Raw genomic sequence first — 17,328 nt, 5'->3', positions numbered from 1 at the left:
TCTGAGTGTTAGACATCAGATGAAAGACAGACAGACACATCCACTGCTGTATGTCTGCAGGACTGCACTGCTCCTACACCACTCCAACTTGAGCTAAATCACACCTTTGTGCAGAAGAAGCCTGTTTTCAGAAGAAAGAAAGGCTTACAAAGCATTTTTGAAATAGGCACCTTTAAAACAATTAAAAAATGAGAAAATATTTCAACACTGTCCAAATGCCCGGCACCAAAACTCCCTAAAGGAGAAGACACGCAGCAATACGTTTAGTTTTAGCAGTTCTTTAATGGTGTCAAATAGAAAGCCCTCTACTCCTGCATCTTTTCGATCGTTTCTTCCTTGTATTTGCCCTTCTCCTTGCCAACCTGGCGAGACTTCGCTTTACGCTCCAAGATCTTCTTGCGGTCTTTGTCCAGCTTTAGCCTTGTGATCACCACCTAGAGAAAGGAGAAGAACTCAGTGCCTTCAGCATTGCAGCACCCTGCCAGCAGCAGTAGCAGCACAGCAGCAGGCTGCCCAACTGCTGGAGTAGAACGGAGGGATTGAACTGCCTACAAGTTTCCCAACTTCTCCTCGTCCATTCAGGGAATCAAAACGTGTGCACAGTGGCTTGCTTGCACAGCCACAACACTCAAACCAACTGAAGAGCAGCCACTTTTCTACCCAGCTACAAAGTAAATGCATTGGAGCAAGTCTGATTTTATGATTTCATCGGAACATTTCCATGACACCAGGTGCTGCTCAGATATGACAGATAATGCAGCAGCACAGCTGATGCCTGTTCCCAGCAGCACACAGGAACACAGTGGACCATCAGGCCTCGAGGAAATGCCCCGAGCTGCTGCAGGGAGGGTGAGATCGGTGATCAGGACTCGCTTCTCCGCACAGAGAATGGTCAGGCATTGCAGCAGGCTGTGCAGCGAGCTGCTGGAGTCACCATTCCTGGGGTGTTCAAGAGACGTGGGGGCACTGTTTTGTTGTGGACTTGATTTTAAGGCTCTTTTCCAACCTAAATGAAGCTAAGTTTATTTAAATTTGTCCATGTTTTAAACAGCGCTAAGCTTCAGAATGCTGGAAAACCAGGCTGCACGCTGCTGCTGGTCACTGTCGTATCTCTGCTGTGCTGCTTGGAATCACCAATCCATCCAGCTTAGCTACAGGGAGCAGCAGAAATCCACACGTCTCACACAGTCATCACCTTCATGAACAGGACCTGAACAGCTGAACATGGACAGCTGATTATCAAGTCAGTAACACAGAGAGACAGACAGAAGATAATTTGTGCAAACCCTCTGCTACTGGATCCTTAATGAGTTTGTAACAAAACTGCTTTTCAGCCCTGGGTACCCTTCAGTTCCTTCTCTGCCCACAAAATTGGCAAAGAAATATTTTGTACAACTGAAAGCAAGACTTTAAAAAACACGCTGAGGTAATCAAATCTTAAAACCTATACAGGCTTTGGTACAGCTGTGTGCTCCTGGTTAGTTCCACAGTACAGCAAGCCCTCAGGAATTAACTGCCATTAATTCCTACCTACCTCGTCCCACTGCAAGTGTGCAGCTACACACTGCCCTAGGACTAACAACTATAATCTTCATACAAAGCTTTTTCTAAGTCCAATTTCCAGTGCAGGAGAGCATTCACAGCAGTGAAGGAGCAGCACAGACCTCGATTTTATCCACTATTTACCACAGGAGTAATTTCCAATTACGTGTACGCTGGTTCCATCACAATGTCACCTTGTACCTCAAATGTTATCACTGCACACAAGTCACTGTTGTTTTGGAATCACTCTGTTCTCCTTTTAAGTAACAACCACTGAGATCAGAAAACCTGCTACAACCAGCACTTCAATATACACAACAGGTCTGAAGCACTCCAATTTCATCTGCTTCAAACCAGTTTTTTGGCTAGGCTTTCTGCTTGCTTTGAAATGATTTGCTATTGTGATCTAAACAGGCTTTGGCAGGTTTTCACTAACTCTAAACACTGCAGGATGGCTGGGCTGAAACCAATGGGATGAAGTTCACCAAGAACAAGTGCTGGGTCCTGCACCACGGCCACAACAAGCCCAGGCAGCACTGCAGGCTTGGAGCAGTGGCTGAAAAGCCGTGCGGAAGGAACAGACCTGGGGGTGTTGGTCAGTGCTTGGCTGAGCACAAGCCACCACTGAGCCTAGGCGACCAGAAGGCCAATGGCATCCTAGCTTGTATGAGAAGCAGTATTCCAGCAGGAGCAGGGAGGTGCTTGCTCCCCTGTGCACAGCTCTGATGAAGCTGCACCTTGAGCATTCTGTTGTTTTGGGCCCCTCGCTACAAGAAACAAACTGAGGTCCTGGAGAAGGGCAGCAAAGCTGTGAGGGGTCTGGAGCACAGCCCTTGTGAGGAGCAGCTGAGGGGGCTGGGATTGTTTAGAGAGACACAGGGGAGACCTTATTGCTCCCTGCAACTGCCTGAAAGGAGGTTGTGGCGAGGCGGGTGTCAGCCTCTGCTCCTTTGTGACTAGTGGCAGGATGAGAGGGAACGGCCTCAACATACACCAGGGGAAATTCAGGTTGTGTATTAAGAATATTTTTTTTCTCTGGAAGAGCAGCAAGGTGTTAGAACAGGCTGCCCAGGGAGGTGATCAAGCACCATCTGTGAGGCATTCAAGAACCATACAGATGTGGCACTGAGGGATGTGGTCAGTGGGGAAATATTGCCCAGAGGTGCACGTTTGGACCAGAGGATCTTAAAGGTCTGTTCAACCTTCGGTGATTCTATGACTATAAAATCATTCCAGGCTGAAACCAGATTCAGACAAGATTAGAGCAGAATAGTCACAAGAACAAGTCACCATTCTGAGCATCTATTTAAACATTTCAACCACTTCCTAAATCAGTGCAAATGCCATATAGAAAAGATAAAGGATTATTCCAAAAGATCCATCCCCTAAACAATCAATTAAAAAAACTACCTGTGCTTTAGGAGCTCAAACCTTTTCCAGAAAGCACTGTTGGAACAGCCTAGTCTGCAACAACTCCACTAAATAAGCCTCAGAAAGCCCCTGCTTCCAACCATTACTTCTCTGTTAGCATGACGTTTAAAGTCTCCTCTTTTATTATTAATGCACACCCCAAGCAATCTCAGCCCATCATTCCACGGGCAGTAACAAAGTTCTACCCATGCAAATAGCAGTTCCTTCATTTGCCAGCAAGGCCTCCCAGTGCCCTGCAGAGCTCCCCTCACAGCCCATACCTTGCTGGGATGGATCCCCACGTGCACAGTGGTGCCGTTGGCCTTCTCACGCTGCACGCGCTCAATGTAGATGACGTACTTCTTCCTGTACACCTGCACCACTTTGCCGATCTGCTGCCCTTTGTAATGACCCCGGACGACCTAAACAAGGAGATACAAAGGATTCTTTTCCAGGACATCCAGAACATTCCTGTAGTAATTATCAGACCTTAAGGAACACAATGTAATCATCCTCTCATCAACCCACTTCAAACCTTTTCAACTAGAAATAGCCCTCTGCTGCTGCCAGCAATTTGGGTTTCTCACGCCTCCCAGCTCACTGACGTGAGGTCAGGAAACATTCCACAGGACAAATCTCTGACTACATCAATCCTTACTCTTCCCAGAGCTCTGATAACTTTCTACGAACAACTTTGGTCCTAAAAAACAAAACAAGATGAAAACCTAAAACGTGACAGCAGGACTCAAACATCAGACAGCACAGCTACCTGGACTTCGTCATCCTTGCGGATGGGCATGGAGCGCACGTTGTATTTCTGCCGCAGCTCCTTGGACAGCGGGGAGGACATTATTTTCCTCCGGATGTGGGAAGGGGCATTGAAGTGCCGCTTGCGGTTCTTGCTGCGGTCTGAAGTTACGAATGGGTTGAACTTCATTTTGGCTGCACAAAGAAAAGCAGTTTGAGAGACCTGTAAGTCACGCTTATCGGTTACACACATAACGCAAAGCAAATCTTAAAAAGGCATTTTGACTTCACTTAATGCTTTTACTCTTATTCCCAATTTGTATATCCATATAACTTAGATTTCAAACAAGGTTTAAGCCTTCCACGAGTGACCGTGACTCTGGGGACTGACACAGGTGCCTGTGTGCATACGAGACAGTATCCTGTAACGCAGAGTTCCCTGTAGTTATAAATCAGGGCACCTGACTGACTTCTATTCATTTCACACAGTTGCACACCTGCTTTAAGAGGTGAATGTGTACTGCAGGCTTCCCCTGAAACGATGCTCACAAAGCTTAGGAATCTCTGATAAGATTTAACACCAGACCTTGCAGCACACAAGGCACATCTGATCTCCTCCAACTCTTAATGGCTGCAGCGCTGCCCTGTGACTGCTACACCCAACTGATACATGCAGCACCAGGTGCTTCTGCTCAGCCACACAAGCCAGGCTGCACAGCAGGCTGTGACACACTGCATTCACCGAATTGCCCATTAGCAGAGAACGTGTCAGAGGAACGACATCTATCCGGAGTCTGCAATCCAAACCGGCACCTGAGTGCAGTCAGGCCTGACTTCAGGCCAGGGTCGTGCCGGACCTGCCCACAAGCCCCTGTCCGAAAGCCCGCAGCGCCCTCACCCCGCCGGGGCCGCTAAGCGCGGCGCAGCCCGTTCCCCCACCAGCAGCCCCCGGGAAGGCTCGGGCCGCCCGGCGGCAGCGATAAGGCCCGAGGCCACCGAGTCCTCTCCCGTCCCCCTCCCGCTTCCTCGACCGGGCCCCACCGGGGCCGCCGCGGAGCCCCCATCACGCCTCAGGCACCGAGGAACGGCTCGGGGCCGCCCCGCGGAGGATGGCGACGGATTGGAAAGGCCCACCCCGGGCGCGGAAACCTCACCCGCTGCTGCCTCCGCGCCGGTCGCCCGGAAAGAGGAGGACCAGGCACTTCCGCTTCCGCAATCGGCCGCCGGGCCCGCGCCAAAGGCCGTGCGAGGAGCCGGAGTCGGCTGCGCCCCCTCGCGGCCGGAGGTCAACTGCGCAGGGCTGCTGGTACCCGCCCGGCATCTGCTGGGTCCCGTCATTGCAGCCCCGGCTCCCACCCAGACATCCTTTGGAAACCGCTCGGATTCGAATTTTTCAGTCCAGACCGCCGTTGCTGCAACTTTCCTGTGTGCACTGTCACTCCACCATTCCTTCACACCCAACGTACCTGAACGCGCTGCCTGCGCTCCCAACAAACGCTGTGCGATTACTTTGCTGTTGTTCCCCCCGGGCACAAGTTTATTTCCAAGGAAATTATCTCACGGCAGAAGATGCTGACAGAAATGACCCAAAGCACCCTCAGGGAGGAGCAGCACAGCACCTCGGGGGGGTTGGGTTCCCAGGGGCAGGCAGGAGCCATCGCAGGCGGGATGCCCAAATTCACGGCGTGGAACGTTTCAGTATTTAATCTTTGCTAATTGCCTCAATGCATTTCCAAACACTTTGTGAAGCAAGGCTAAAAGGAAATTAAAGAGAGGAAGGACAAAAAAGCGTTACTCAAACATCGAGTGAGCGAAGCCAGAACTGAGCTGCAAGCACAAATCATTCACACACCTCACAGCTCATTCAAAGAAACACATAATAAGAGGTGAGGACGCTCGGTGCAGTTCAAGCCCAGCACTGGATGTCCAGACATGACTCAGTGCTGATTACAACAGAGCCTCGTGGCAACTTTCCGCAGTGCGACCTGGCCTGAAGTGATTTCATTGTGTGATAACGCTCAATTCATTGAAATAATAATTAATAACAAACCAAAAAAACCCTTCTACGTTGATTTTGCAATGGCAGTGCAACAAGAAGCCAATCTAAACACAGAAGAGTTTTATTTTTCATTACAGAACTAAAAAAAAAACCAAACCTAATAGTTTATTAACATAAGGTTGCAAATTAAAAGGCAGATGCAAAAAATCCTTAATAAACTGCACTGTAAAAATGCAAGATTTGAGCTTTACACGCTGCCTTGACACGGGGCAGGACAACAAACCCTGCCTGTTGAGAAATACCCCACTGCCACACTGCAGCTGAACCTCCAGACGGCTGTTCTAAAGCAGGTACTGCAGACATTTCCAGCTCCAACAGTTCTGCGTAGCACACAAACAGAAAGCAAACTTAAACGAGAAATATTCAGGAAATTAATTCTAACCATTGCCATCTACACTGCAGATTTTGCTTTTTACAGAGCAGTAGCTGGATGCAAATATTTGATAGATCAAACATTCACAAACACATTTTTTTTAATTTTCACCCAATTCCTTTTGTTTTTCCCCCAAAAGCTCCTCAGCAGCCCACACAATGCCTACACCCTACAAAGCACAGCTCTGCAGCTTCCCCACAGCCACAATCCTAACTCCAGCACTGCAAAGCATCCTATACTGCACTCATTCTCACTGCATGATGCCCCGTAGCTTCAGAGAGGTTTATTTAAACCAGAATAAACACAAGCTGTACACGTTTTACTTCCTACAGGGTTATTTCTGCTAGAAAACCACAAATACTTCTGTCAAAATACTGATTTGAAGGAGCAAATCCAAGCAGATGGATGAACACCTACAAAAAATGGTTTTCCTTCCACTACGGCTTGAAAACATTTTTGCTTGCATTGCTGTTCAAAGCGCACCTATGCTCATTTTGCCCCTAAAAGGTGTTTGAGGCTAGAAGTGAAAAGCAGCGGCACGTATACGCACGGGGCAGCCCTGCTACAGCAGTAACCACCTCGCCTTCACATCTGTACAGATTAAAAGTGAATCCTTCTGTAAACAAGTGGTGCAGCAACATTATGTGATGCAGCCGGCCACATGCGAGGGATAAACGTGCCGCAACGTACAGCAGAGCTCAGAGTCAGCCTTGGCTCGGCAGCACTCAGAGGCTTTGCCCTGGCTCAGAGAACGAAGGTGCAGGCTGTTTCTTTTGCCAGAACTTGAGTACAATTTGATTTCTACGTTTAGCAAAAATAAAAAAGTGATTTATTACATCATTGCAGTGGATGTTTTGGCAGTGAAAGCAAGCACACCGATGTATGCAACTGTTATTTCCAAAAAAAGCCAAACAATCTCAGTGATCTGGTTTAAAGAACTGGCCTGGACTGCACAGAAGGCAGCGCTACATCCGGAGAGAGGAGGAGGAGGGCAGAAAAAGCACGCTGAGGGCATGAGACACAGAGACATCTGCAACCAGTTCTGAGGAAATTCTAAAGGGGAAAAAACTTCAGAAAACTAAGAGCACAACCCACTGTGCTGGAGATGCCTCAACAAGACGTTAAAATGGCATCCTTGTAATCCACCCGGTTCACAAGGTACGAGCAAAGAGTCAGCAAATTCAAGAGGGAAAGACAAGGACATTTTTGCTTTAAGCTTCAGTTGGTGGCAGTGGATTGGAGGAAATCCTTCAGGCGGCAGCAGCAAGAATTGCAATGGAAAAACCCCAGGCTGCCAGCAGGCATCGCTGCCACCTCGTGGGAACCGCTGACGGACAGACGGACGCACAGCGAAATGAAGACAAACATCTCATTTTCAAGTTGATTTTTGTAAATGGAAAAAATGTATAAAATCTATCCGTACATTAACAGATACAGGAAGTTACACAATCCAGTTTACACCTAAAGGAACAGCAATCAGTCCATAATAAGAACAGGGAAGAATTCCAATGCTGCAACTTGTCAGAAGTCACTACAGGGCAGAGAATGGGTGTATGTCTGTGGGGGGAGCTTGTTGGCCTTTTCATTTTTCTTTTTTGGCATGTGTGTGGATAAAACTGGAGACCTTCCCTGCTTCCAAAGCAATGAGACAATTTCAACAGACGTGTATTAGGAATACTTTTGAAATGCATCTGACTCTAGCATTAACACTGATAATTCAAAGATTCGTATTATTCCAACAGGATGTTTGGATACTTTTGCCTCCAGAAAAGGTATGGACAGTAGATACTACCCAAGAGAAATCCTGCACCTGTCTTAGAATTTATAGCACGGATTGAGGAATTTTATCCATTCTGGAACGCTTAAAAATCCATGTATCCTCAGCTCAGACACATACAAAGCATGCAGAGACAGTTACTAATCAAGGAACATCTAGGAGGCTATGGAAAACGGACCAGTGGGCATTGGTCTACTTTGTAGTGAACTCACATCAACCATTGCATGCAAGCCGCACCTGGCAACTGTTCTCCCCTTGCACCTAAAGTTACTGGAGGGTTCAGAAGACAAGGCCTGAACAAATGGGCATGGAAGTTCAGTACCACTTGAAGGAACAGAACAGAACAACTAGCAGGGGTGTCTGCAGGAATGCCTGCCCCGCTACTGCTGTACCTGTGGGAAAACAGCGTCAGTGCAGGGCTCAGAAAAGATGCCTGGCTGAATTGTAAAGAAACAGGTAGGCACCTTAAACCGTGGACAGACTCCTGTGTTGTACAGGTGTATTCAATACACACACACAAAGCAAGACAGTAAGCTGTGCTCATTCACCCAGAAGGCTGCACCGCTTTTTTTCTGATCACACAGAGTGGAAAACTGCTTTTAAAATAACAACAGTAATAACAATGCAGAAGTGCAGAGTCCAGATTACTGGGTGGTCTGTGTTTAAAATAAAAAACCAAGAAGAAAACCAAGAGAAGAAGGAATAAAAGCTAACACTGTAAAGACAACTACTCCCTTTCAAAGCAAAGGCCACATAAAACTGTGTTGCTCAGTTTGGTTTTTACTTCATGCCACCTGTAAACACAAGACTGGATATTCAGTTTCCGGGAAGAAATCAAATCACTTTTACATCCAGAGGAAAAGGCTCTCCTCTGCCTGGACCACAGATTATCCAGGAAAAGGTAGCTGGGCGATGGTCTCCTCCTCAAATTTGTTCATTTCACTAAAAAGGTCATATCTGAACCAAAGAACTTTCCATAAAAGCACAAGACATTTCTTGATGTAATTTCTGCCCTCTGTCTCTAAAGCCTGCTATGGGAACTAACACTTTCCATTCCTCACCAACAGATACATCACCTTTTTGGCACCAAGGGTGGAATTTCTTCCTAATGTATAATTCTCCTTTATATGTAAGTTGATTGTCTGATCATGCAAATCCAACAAATTCCAAAAAAGTGCCACAAGACAGCTTAACTCTTTGCAATCTACTACCTAGCTTGTATACTGCCATAGGAACATCCCCAAGAAGATGCTACTATCCTTACTTAGATCCGACAGTGTGTTTCATATAGGGCATTTCAACTTCTCTTTCTGGGGGTACAGAATCGAAATCCAAGACAGGATTGCAGTAATTTTTGTTATTTTGCTCTCAGAGCTCTGAAATGCATGGAGATTTCTTCAATTAGTTGAAGAGGTCTTCACTGAACAGCCTGATTAGAGAAAAACGCACTGATTCAATCAAATAGAAAATAAAGACAAAAACAGGTAGTGGTAGGTTTCTCAATCTTTGCTCCTGTCCTTGAAGACTAGTTTAGAGTTTCACTGCTACTGCATTTTCCCCAGCTGGATCTTCTTCCAGGCTTCTGATGCTGTGAAAATGCAGGAGTCCAGGATCCCAGCTACAGTAAATGTTCCCCCAATGATGGCACATATCTGAAAAGTACGAAAGAGGAAAGAAATGTCAGTGATGAGGCAAACGTTTACGCAGCTTGAAAATGAGGGGAAAGATATTGCCTACTGTAGGGAGTCTTTTGGAAGCACAGTAAGAATTGGGTAATAGTACTGGGGTTGTAATTACATGATACTCATTCAGGAAAACTCTTCTGTACAGTGGAATAACTTAGTGCTATCTGGAATCACTGTAGCCTGAGCCAATCATAAAACCCAGCTCCTAAGAGAGTACAGAATGAATCCTGTTCCTTCCTAAACTCCACCTAACAGAGCTTTCTAGAAGTCCAGTGTTGCTCATGTATTCCTACTTCTGTTTTCTATTATAAATATCACGGCCTTGTAGTCTTTTCCCTATTTCACAAGATGCAGCATTTGCAGACAGGCAAAAGACACTTAAATAGTATGTTAAGGATAGTGACTAACAGAAAAGCGTAGCTACCAACGACACCTACAGCTAAGCCTGTCTAACACTTTCCATTACAAGAGCTGCTACTAAAGCACTGCCAACTTAACTGTTTGTGGGCCAAAGTTTTCCATATAAGATGTCTTGGGTAGCATTATAAATATATATATGTATATATATAAAAATCAGCAAAAACACAATCATTTTCAAGAAGACAGTTAGGGAAAAAACTAGACTCCTGATTTTCATAACAGCTTAAGTCAGTTCTCAAATGCTAGAAAAACACCAAAGTATGACATTTCAAACTAAAGGTGCTTCTGCTTGGAGCACCCCAAACCAGAGGGCACCAGTTCCACACTTCACAACACACTGCTTCCATTCTTTTAGTTATGAAATAAGGACAATGCCAAAGCTGCCTCCCAAGGAAACTGTGAAGGAAAATGCTTTAGAAGTGTTTGATACTGTGACGATAGCTGTCCTTGTGGACACACACAGCTTGTGTGCTGGACCAGGTTCACACAAAGCACCTGTCAGTAACAGCCCTGTGTGATGGGAAGAAACGCTGCTTGCAGGGTGCTGCCCCACTGCGTGCACTGAACAGGGCTATGCTCACATGGAAAGTATGATACAGACTAATGTATCCTAATAACATTTAACAGCCAAGTTGTAATTACACAAGGCCTGGCATTTCATAACGCCCACATTTTTGCCTTCATAATTGCGGTGCTCTTTGAATTTGGTCTTTCACACGTAATTCGTGGTGTAGGATTAGGTGGCTCTCAGAGCAAGAGACACTGTGCCAGCGAGGGCAGGGCAAGACACAGAGCTTATCTCATGAGAAGGGCCTGCCTTGGGAAAGGGGATCTTGCTATGATCCAGGAGTTCAGAGGGAGAGCAAGGAAGCCCAGATTAGTAAACTAGAGCAGCAGGGGAATTCAATGCAGCTAGCACAGAGGGAAAGTGGAGCCACATTGGACCTACTGCGTGTTCCCACAGAACATTAAATCCCACAGGCAAAGTGACACAGAAAAGAGTAACAGAAGAGCAAGAGCATTGGGTTCAGCAGGAAGATTGCAGTGGCAACAGAACAAACAGGTCATTAATGCTGAGCGAAGGCTGCAAGAAATGCACCCCTCATTTACACGTCTATCTATAACTGTGATATTTGTGCTCAGTGAGATGAGGAGAAGCAGCAGAGATAGCAAGGCAAGGTAAACACGACTTCTGCAGGAAGGCTGGCATTCCAGAAGATAAAGGCTTCAGGAACCAGAGCACCAGCCGGAGGCAATGCTAGCAATTCTAGGGGACAAGCCCTCCACGCTCCTCTCTGCCTGCTGTCATCCCCCCCCCCCCTCCCAGCATGATGCAGGGTGACTTTTGGGGGAAAATGACAGCAATGGAGTTGGGTTATTTCAGTTCTGGGCAGCTCAGCTGATGCAATATTTACCGCAAACAGAAAGACTGTCCAACACTAAGATCATATGGTAGGAAAATCTGATTTCAGTGCAGCACCGTGGGGGGAGGAGGAAACAGAAAAAATATATATTCATCTGCACTGTACTGCTGTGTACTGCACAGTGTTTATGAGTCACACACACCTGGCATTTGCTTGGAGCCTCCCAGCACGCACACAGCTCTGCTTTGTTGCGACAAAAGCTGGCAGTGCTGGGGTTGGTCTCCAGGTCAGCACAGAAGCTGCACCATCGCACTTCCGAATCATCACCATGTGAATGCTCACACAGCGCTGCTCCTTCGCAGTGCTGGAGGAAGTCAGGCATCATGCACTTATTCATACTGATTCATATTTTATACTGGGAATGATGGGTGTTTGTCTCCATGAGTTTGATTCAGGCCTAACCATCAAAAGAAGAAGGAAAAGGAATACAGAAACGTAATCACTGGAGAAAGGAGAGATCATGCCATGTGGGATACACAGGAGGCTTTTTAACAGAGCATTATTTCTGTACAGAGGCTGGTGTGCAGGCTGAAGGACACCAGTGGGTATACAGGAGGAAATGCAGCAAGACAGATGACAGAAAGGCAAAAGTTGGATATGTGATTGTGGAACTTGTCCCATAAGATGTTTTAAAACCTGAAGATGATTTTAATGGTCAAAGGAGACCTGTAGGAACATCAGGTAATTCCTGCTATGGTAAGCTGGAGAATTCCACCCAGGGATTTCCGGCTGACCTGCAGCACATCTTGTAGAACACCACTATCTTGGCTTTAAAAACTGCATGGACTGAATCTGTGCTACCGGCTGGCAACAAGTCCCACAGTGGAAATAATTCTCCCCACACCCATTTTTTCCAATTATTTCCAGCTTAATTCCTTTCATACCAAGCAGGCTGACCGCTCCTCTCATATCAGGAAAAAATCTTTATTTTTCTTTTGAATTTTGAATGCTTCACCAGAAGTTTGTCTCATTTTCTCCCTGCTGTCCCCTTCCAGCCTCTTCCATCATTGACCTCGTGATAAAGCCCTTCTTTCAGCTTGGCCACTTATATGAATGCACTAATTTTCAGCAGCAAAACTTTCTCCCTTTCTCCATAACCTCAACCACAAATCCATGGACGACTTCTCTTTACTGGGAAATACCTTAATTTTAAGCAGTATCGTTTAAGAGGCTCAAACTCCTGTGTTTAACACTGCACCAGCTGTGTGTGGTTAACCCTGGGATCCATTGCAAATTCACCATGTGCATCAGTGGTTACACTGACTTACAAGCAATATTCTTACTTAGAACTGAATTTTTTTCAAGCCTGGCATGTAAAATAAAATAAATCCTAAACCTTTGCCTTTGTCCTACACAGGAAGCACCTCTAGCGTGGTACAGAAAATGAGAATAACTCTCCATACCACAAAAACCATGGAGCAGGCATGAGTCTGAGAGCTGAAACACACAGCACAGTGGTTCAGCTGGGAATACAAAAGACCAGGAACCAACACCAGGCATGGCGCCCTCAGCGGCACTGAACTTTTTGGAAGGCAAATGTAAAACCAACAAAGAGCATCAGATAATCTCCCCAGCAACAGAAACTCCTTTGCCTTTTATTGAGCAGTCGATACACCTCTCACCTGACTGCCCCACATGGGACTGTCCCTTCTCAGTGCCCCTCCAATATCAGTGCTTTTGACCTGACAGGCAGCCAGCCACACACTGTACTGCATTTCTAGCGCTGCTAATGCTTCTTTTAAACCCACAGCAGTGTCCCACACTTCAGGACACATTTCAATTTGCTGTGGTGCCCTAGCAAACAATCTGTTCAATGAAAGATGCCACAGCACCCACTCCAAGTCTGTGTGCTTTTTTAAATTAAGCAGCTGCTGCTCAGAAATAGATAATGAGTTCCCACGGCTCCACTGAGCAATGACTCCAGATGCCCCAGCACATCTCTGCCTGGGCCAGGTTGCTGCAGCCTGTGTTGCTGACCATGAGCTGGTCTCCAGAGCAACTGTGATGCAAAAGGCCACAATGGATATACAGGAAGGGGCTAGAGCAGTGGAAAGGACAACAGAGTAGATCGTGTCATCAAAACAGGGCAAGGAAACCTAGGACAAAAGGTGCATTAATCACCTGCCACCCTGCCTTGTCTCTACCACCTTGAATACTGTAAGCTTAAAGGGCAGCACACGCACCAAGCCAAGGCTGCCCTAGTGCAAAACACTCCCAGTCTAAATGAGTGCAAGAGCAGATCTTCTGCACCAGGTGAGCCACGCTACACCATATCTGTACCAAGGATCTGCCTCCACGTCAGCCACCTCTGAAAGGGGCCTGGCAAAGCTGTGCACAACACTGTGTAACAGCTCTGCAGATATTGTCATCCATACATCTCCGTAGGAATGATGTTACACTGGAATGGCCTCAAGTAAGCTGCTTCAGATTACAGCCATTTAAGACCAAAGTAGATAACAAACAATTCTAAAACTCTTCCCTAGCAGTCAAGGAGGCAGCACACAACTGCCAAACCTTACAGACGGGACAGGGCAAAGCTCTGGCAGGGTGGTATCAAATCCAAAGGTCATTGTGGCAAACAGTGAGAAAAGCCACTCCTGTGGACCCCATATGTGAATTCTGAAGCATAGCATCACATTCAATGAAGATGTCATTTATATGCATTCAATGCAAGCAAGGGACACAACAAAGAATAATGCCAGCTATTTGTGACTTCTAAACATTGTTCCTCTTAAAAACACCTCCACACTTCCACCCCCAACAAGAAGCTCGAGAAAGCTATGAGTATACACTGTTAGGGAAAGAAGTAGAGGCAGTATGAGATGCCAAATCATAAAATGCTGATGTTTGGTCTTTTTTAAGATTACATTTTGAAGCCCGGCAGACATGCTAAGATGACAAAGTCTTAATAGGTGACAGGTTTTGCTTTAATACCAAGACCTCTTTGTCTTGGTGCAACGCAGCCATACTGTTTATATGTTACTTTCTATTGACACAGTCAAACTGTTTAAAAGTCAAAATCTGAAACCCATTTATTAGCTACTTTACATTCTACCATGCCTCACTAGCACAAGAGACCACAGTTTATATTTTAAGCCAGTATCCTCAGGACACATTTTTTAAAGATCTGGAAGATCCTGAAATAACTTTTTGCCTAGTTATCAGTTTGGACAGTACAGCTTTGCTACAGATACCAAGATCACTATTGCAGGATGTTATCTGGATGGATCAGAACACAGCTGGTAGGAAAACACCTCTGGAATGTTATGATGTAGCTCTTCTCCACTTCTGCCTGAGAGCAGACACCTGGAACTGGCATACCCATATTAAACCAAGCAGCCACACCGAGTTAAACAACTGCCCTGTCTTCTCTGCAAGTTAGGCCTCGTCATTAGTGAGGCAGCTTATTGCAGCCTGCTTTACTGCATACCTCATTAGTTTAGTTCCAAGTTTCTGGCATGTTGCAATCGTGTTCACCATACCTAGACAGAGTTTGGCGCTTCTGGAATAGGATAATTTTCTTTCTTCTTGTGCCTAACTATTAAATCAAATTGCCAGAGTATAGGATTAGCCAGTTACCTCACTTACACTTCACAGCACTGGCGTGGTGATGTACTGTTTTATTTCAATCATGTCACAATGCCCTGAAGCAGAAACTCAGTTCTTCTGGGAAAGTAAGGCTTGGAAGAGAAATGGAAAGCAGGCAGGAGAAAGAAGAACCACAGGCTTTGAGTAACTCACCGATGTGATAAACCTGTACAAAGGCTGTCGCCTCTCTGTGTATTTCACCGTGATGGGACTCAAATCATAACGAAACCAGATGGCTGGGATAATGCGGCCAGTGTGACTGTAGGCTACGTACTCCTGGAAAAGAAAGCAGAGAAAAATGACACAGCACGAACAATCCCATTCTGCATACAGTGCCTGGTCCCTAATTTACTGTCCTGTACTAAAGATCAACTGAAGAAGTAAACAATTAACTCTGGTATGACGCTCCTTTCTCTATGCTTATCAAATGGGAAAGCAATTTCTTCATATTCTGACTGTGATACAGCTGGGAACAGAGTCATGGTGCTTAGCAGTAAAGAGCCTGTCACTGATTCCTCTAGTGTAGATCTGCTCTACTTAAATACGAGGTTGTAAATGGTTGTAGATGAAGTTTTTGTACTGTCAGTATGTAAATCATAACAAAAATACACCAAACAAACAGAACTCAGCAACAACCTGAAAATCCCTGCTTGTCTGTGCACTCAGAACAGCAATCAGCAATTCCTGTCTGTGAGACCCTTGCACACTGAAACAAACGTGAATGCTCTGCCCACTCAGTATGAATTATGTAGAGCAATTTAAAACAAATCCTCTAAAGACCCATTTCGTACATTTGAAAATCATGCTGAAAACCAGAATGCAACTATATACAGAAAAAAACCTGTCAAAAGGTCCCAAAAATACTGCAAGCTGGCTGAAGACAAACATCTTTAGATTTCCAGTGATAACCTTATTTACTCTATTTCTGTAATAACTGCTACAGTGCAATGTATCAGCAATGGATCAATAATACCCTGTTAAATCACAGAGCGCAATGCTAATGTAGAACAAACACTAACATCAGCTTAGCATCAATTGGCACAGCTTTCAGAGCTAATATTTTGCCTGTGCTCTCACTTTCAAGGATTAGGGCATTGATTTCAACAGACAAGAAAAAAAAATCTGCTGAGGAGTCAGCACAGAGCCAGCAGCACGTGCACAGCACACCCTGCAACTTTACCCAGTTGTTCTTCCCTTCTTTTATCCCTATGACAGAACTCCCAACTCGGATGACCTTTTCAGTTTCAGTTCTCCTTCCTGCAGAGGCAAAGACAAGCTCATATACTTTGAAAAGATGAAGAAACAATAAGCAATAGAACACCCATGAGCATGATACAAAAAAGACAACTCTACTCTCCACGAGCTCAGAGGGAATCAACGAAACAGCATCAATCTCCTTCACTGGTCATATATAACTCCCAGATTTCCCTCTAGTCTTTTTTTTCCCCTCAAAGAAAATAAAAGCAGCAAAACTGTGCTGCAATGTCCAGTTTGAGTGTTTCCAGTGCTCTTATTGCAGACATTCTGCAGTGCACGTTAAGATAGTGGCTATTTGGGTAAGTGGGGAAGCAGACCTAGAAGGTAAAGGGGGAGAAAAGACAGCCAGCCATACCTCCTTCATCTCATCACACTAGCCACCTATGGCAGATTGGCTTCCAATTTCTGTCTCCCACTGGCAAGTATAGGAGTCAAAGACTAAACACAGTGATATGAGAATTTCTATCTTTAATGAAAGAAACTGCAGAAGCAGCACTGTTTTTCCATGCTTCCATTTTGACAGAACTGGCTTCATTTTTTTTCCCTCTCCCCTTTTCCCCACCAACAGTTCTGCGATGAGTCAGTCTTGGCTGAACTTACAACCGTAATCACAGAAGTGTCAAGAGCTCCTGCTGTCTATTCTCCAAATTGCTTTCAGAACTTGTGTCACAAGAGTCTTATCAGAACAGCAATAGTGACATTAAGCAGAAAAAAATATATCGTAAACTGAACAGAGAGAGACATCCAAATCACTGGGACACACTGTACCAGCAAATCCCAAAGCTGCAAGACAGGAACACTAATCTGAGAACTGGTCCATAAGAACGGGTGCTTGAATCTCAGCTGTGACACATCAGTAGTCATAGGCAGTAGGAAAAGATTCTAGACTTTCACTTAGTACCTGAATAGCAAATTGTTTTTAATTGAATGAGAAATTTTACCTTGATAATTAAATTTTTACCTTGATAATTAATAATTAAATAAATGTTTTCCCTCCAGCCTCCCACCACACTTTGTTATGAAATTTCCTTATATCTATTTATTGT

General features: G+C 45.4%; 2 protein-coding genes across 3 annotated transcripts in view; both read right to left on the bottom strand.

The window, feature by feature from the left end:
• Positions 1–262: 262 nt before the first annotated feature.
• Positions 263–4,933, bottom strand: RPL26L1 (ribosomal protein L26 like 1). Its single transcript, XM_042826659.1, has 4 exons — positions 4,854–4,933; positions 3,722–3,894; positions 3,234–3,374; positions 263–434 (listed from the first exon to the last, which is right to left on the bottom strand). Exons 2-4 carry the CDS (start codon positions 3,887–3,889, stop codon positions 306–308), a joined length of 438 nt encoding a protein of 145 aa, XP_042682593.1. The 5' UTR covers positions 3,890–3,894; positions 4,854–4,933; the 3' UTR covers positions 263–305.
• Positions 4,934–7,500: 2,567 nt separating this feature from the next.
• The window catches only part of ERGIC1 (endoplasmic reticulum-golgi intermediate compartment 1), a 55,923-nt gene continuing 46,095 nt past the window's right edge, over positions 7,501–17,328 (bottom strand). For both annotated transcript variants that reach the window (XM_042826063.1, XM_042826064.1), the window contains 2 exons: positions 15,179–15,301; positions 7,501–9,560 (listed from right to left, as the gene is read on the bottom strand). In XM_042826063.1, the coding sequence (XP_042681997.1) occupies positions 9,453–9,560; positions 15,179–15,301 (231 nt within the window). In that variant the 3' untranslated portion in view covers positions 7,501–9,452. The remainder of the gene's footprint in view (positions 9,561–15,178; positions 15,302–17,328) is intronic.

This window comes from Centrocercus urophasianus, unplaced genomic scaffold (genome assembly GCF_019232065.1).
Source record: "Centrocercus urophasianus isolate 14NV4802_14NV808 unplaced genomic scaffold, USGS_Curo_1.0 seq_26, whole genome shotgun sequence".
Taxonomy (NCBI): Eukaryota; Metazoa; Chordata; class Aves; order Galliformes; family Phasianidae; genus Centrocercus; species Centrocercus urophasianus.
This window is presented reverse-complemented; position numbering and strand designations above follow the sequence as displayed.

Coding starts and splice junctions, on each gene's coding strand:
- RPL26L1 (XM_042826659.1), bottom strand. CDS start 3,889: ATGAAGTTCAACCCATTCGTAACTTCAGACCGCAGCAAGAACCGCAAG. Junction 3,375..3,721: donor GCAAGGATGACGAAGTCCAG/GTAGCTGTGCTG, acceptor CTCCTTGTTTAG/GTCGTCCGGGGTCATTACAA. Junction 435..3,233: donor TGGGGATCCATCCCAGCAAG/GTATGGGCTGTG, acceptor TCCTTTCTCTAG/GTGGTGATCACAAGGCTAAA.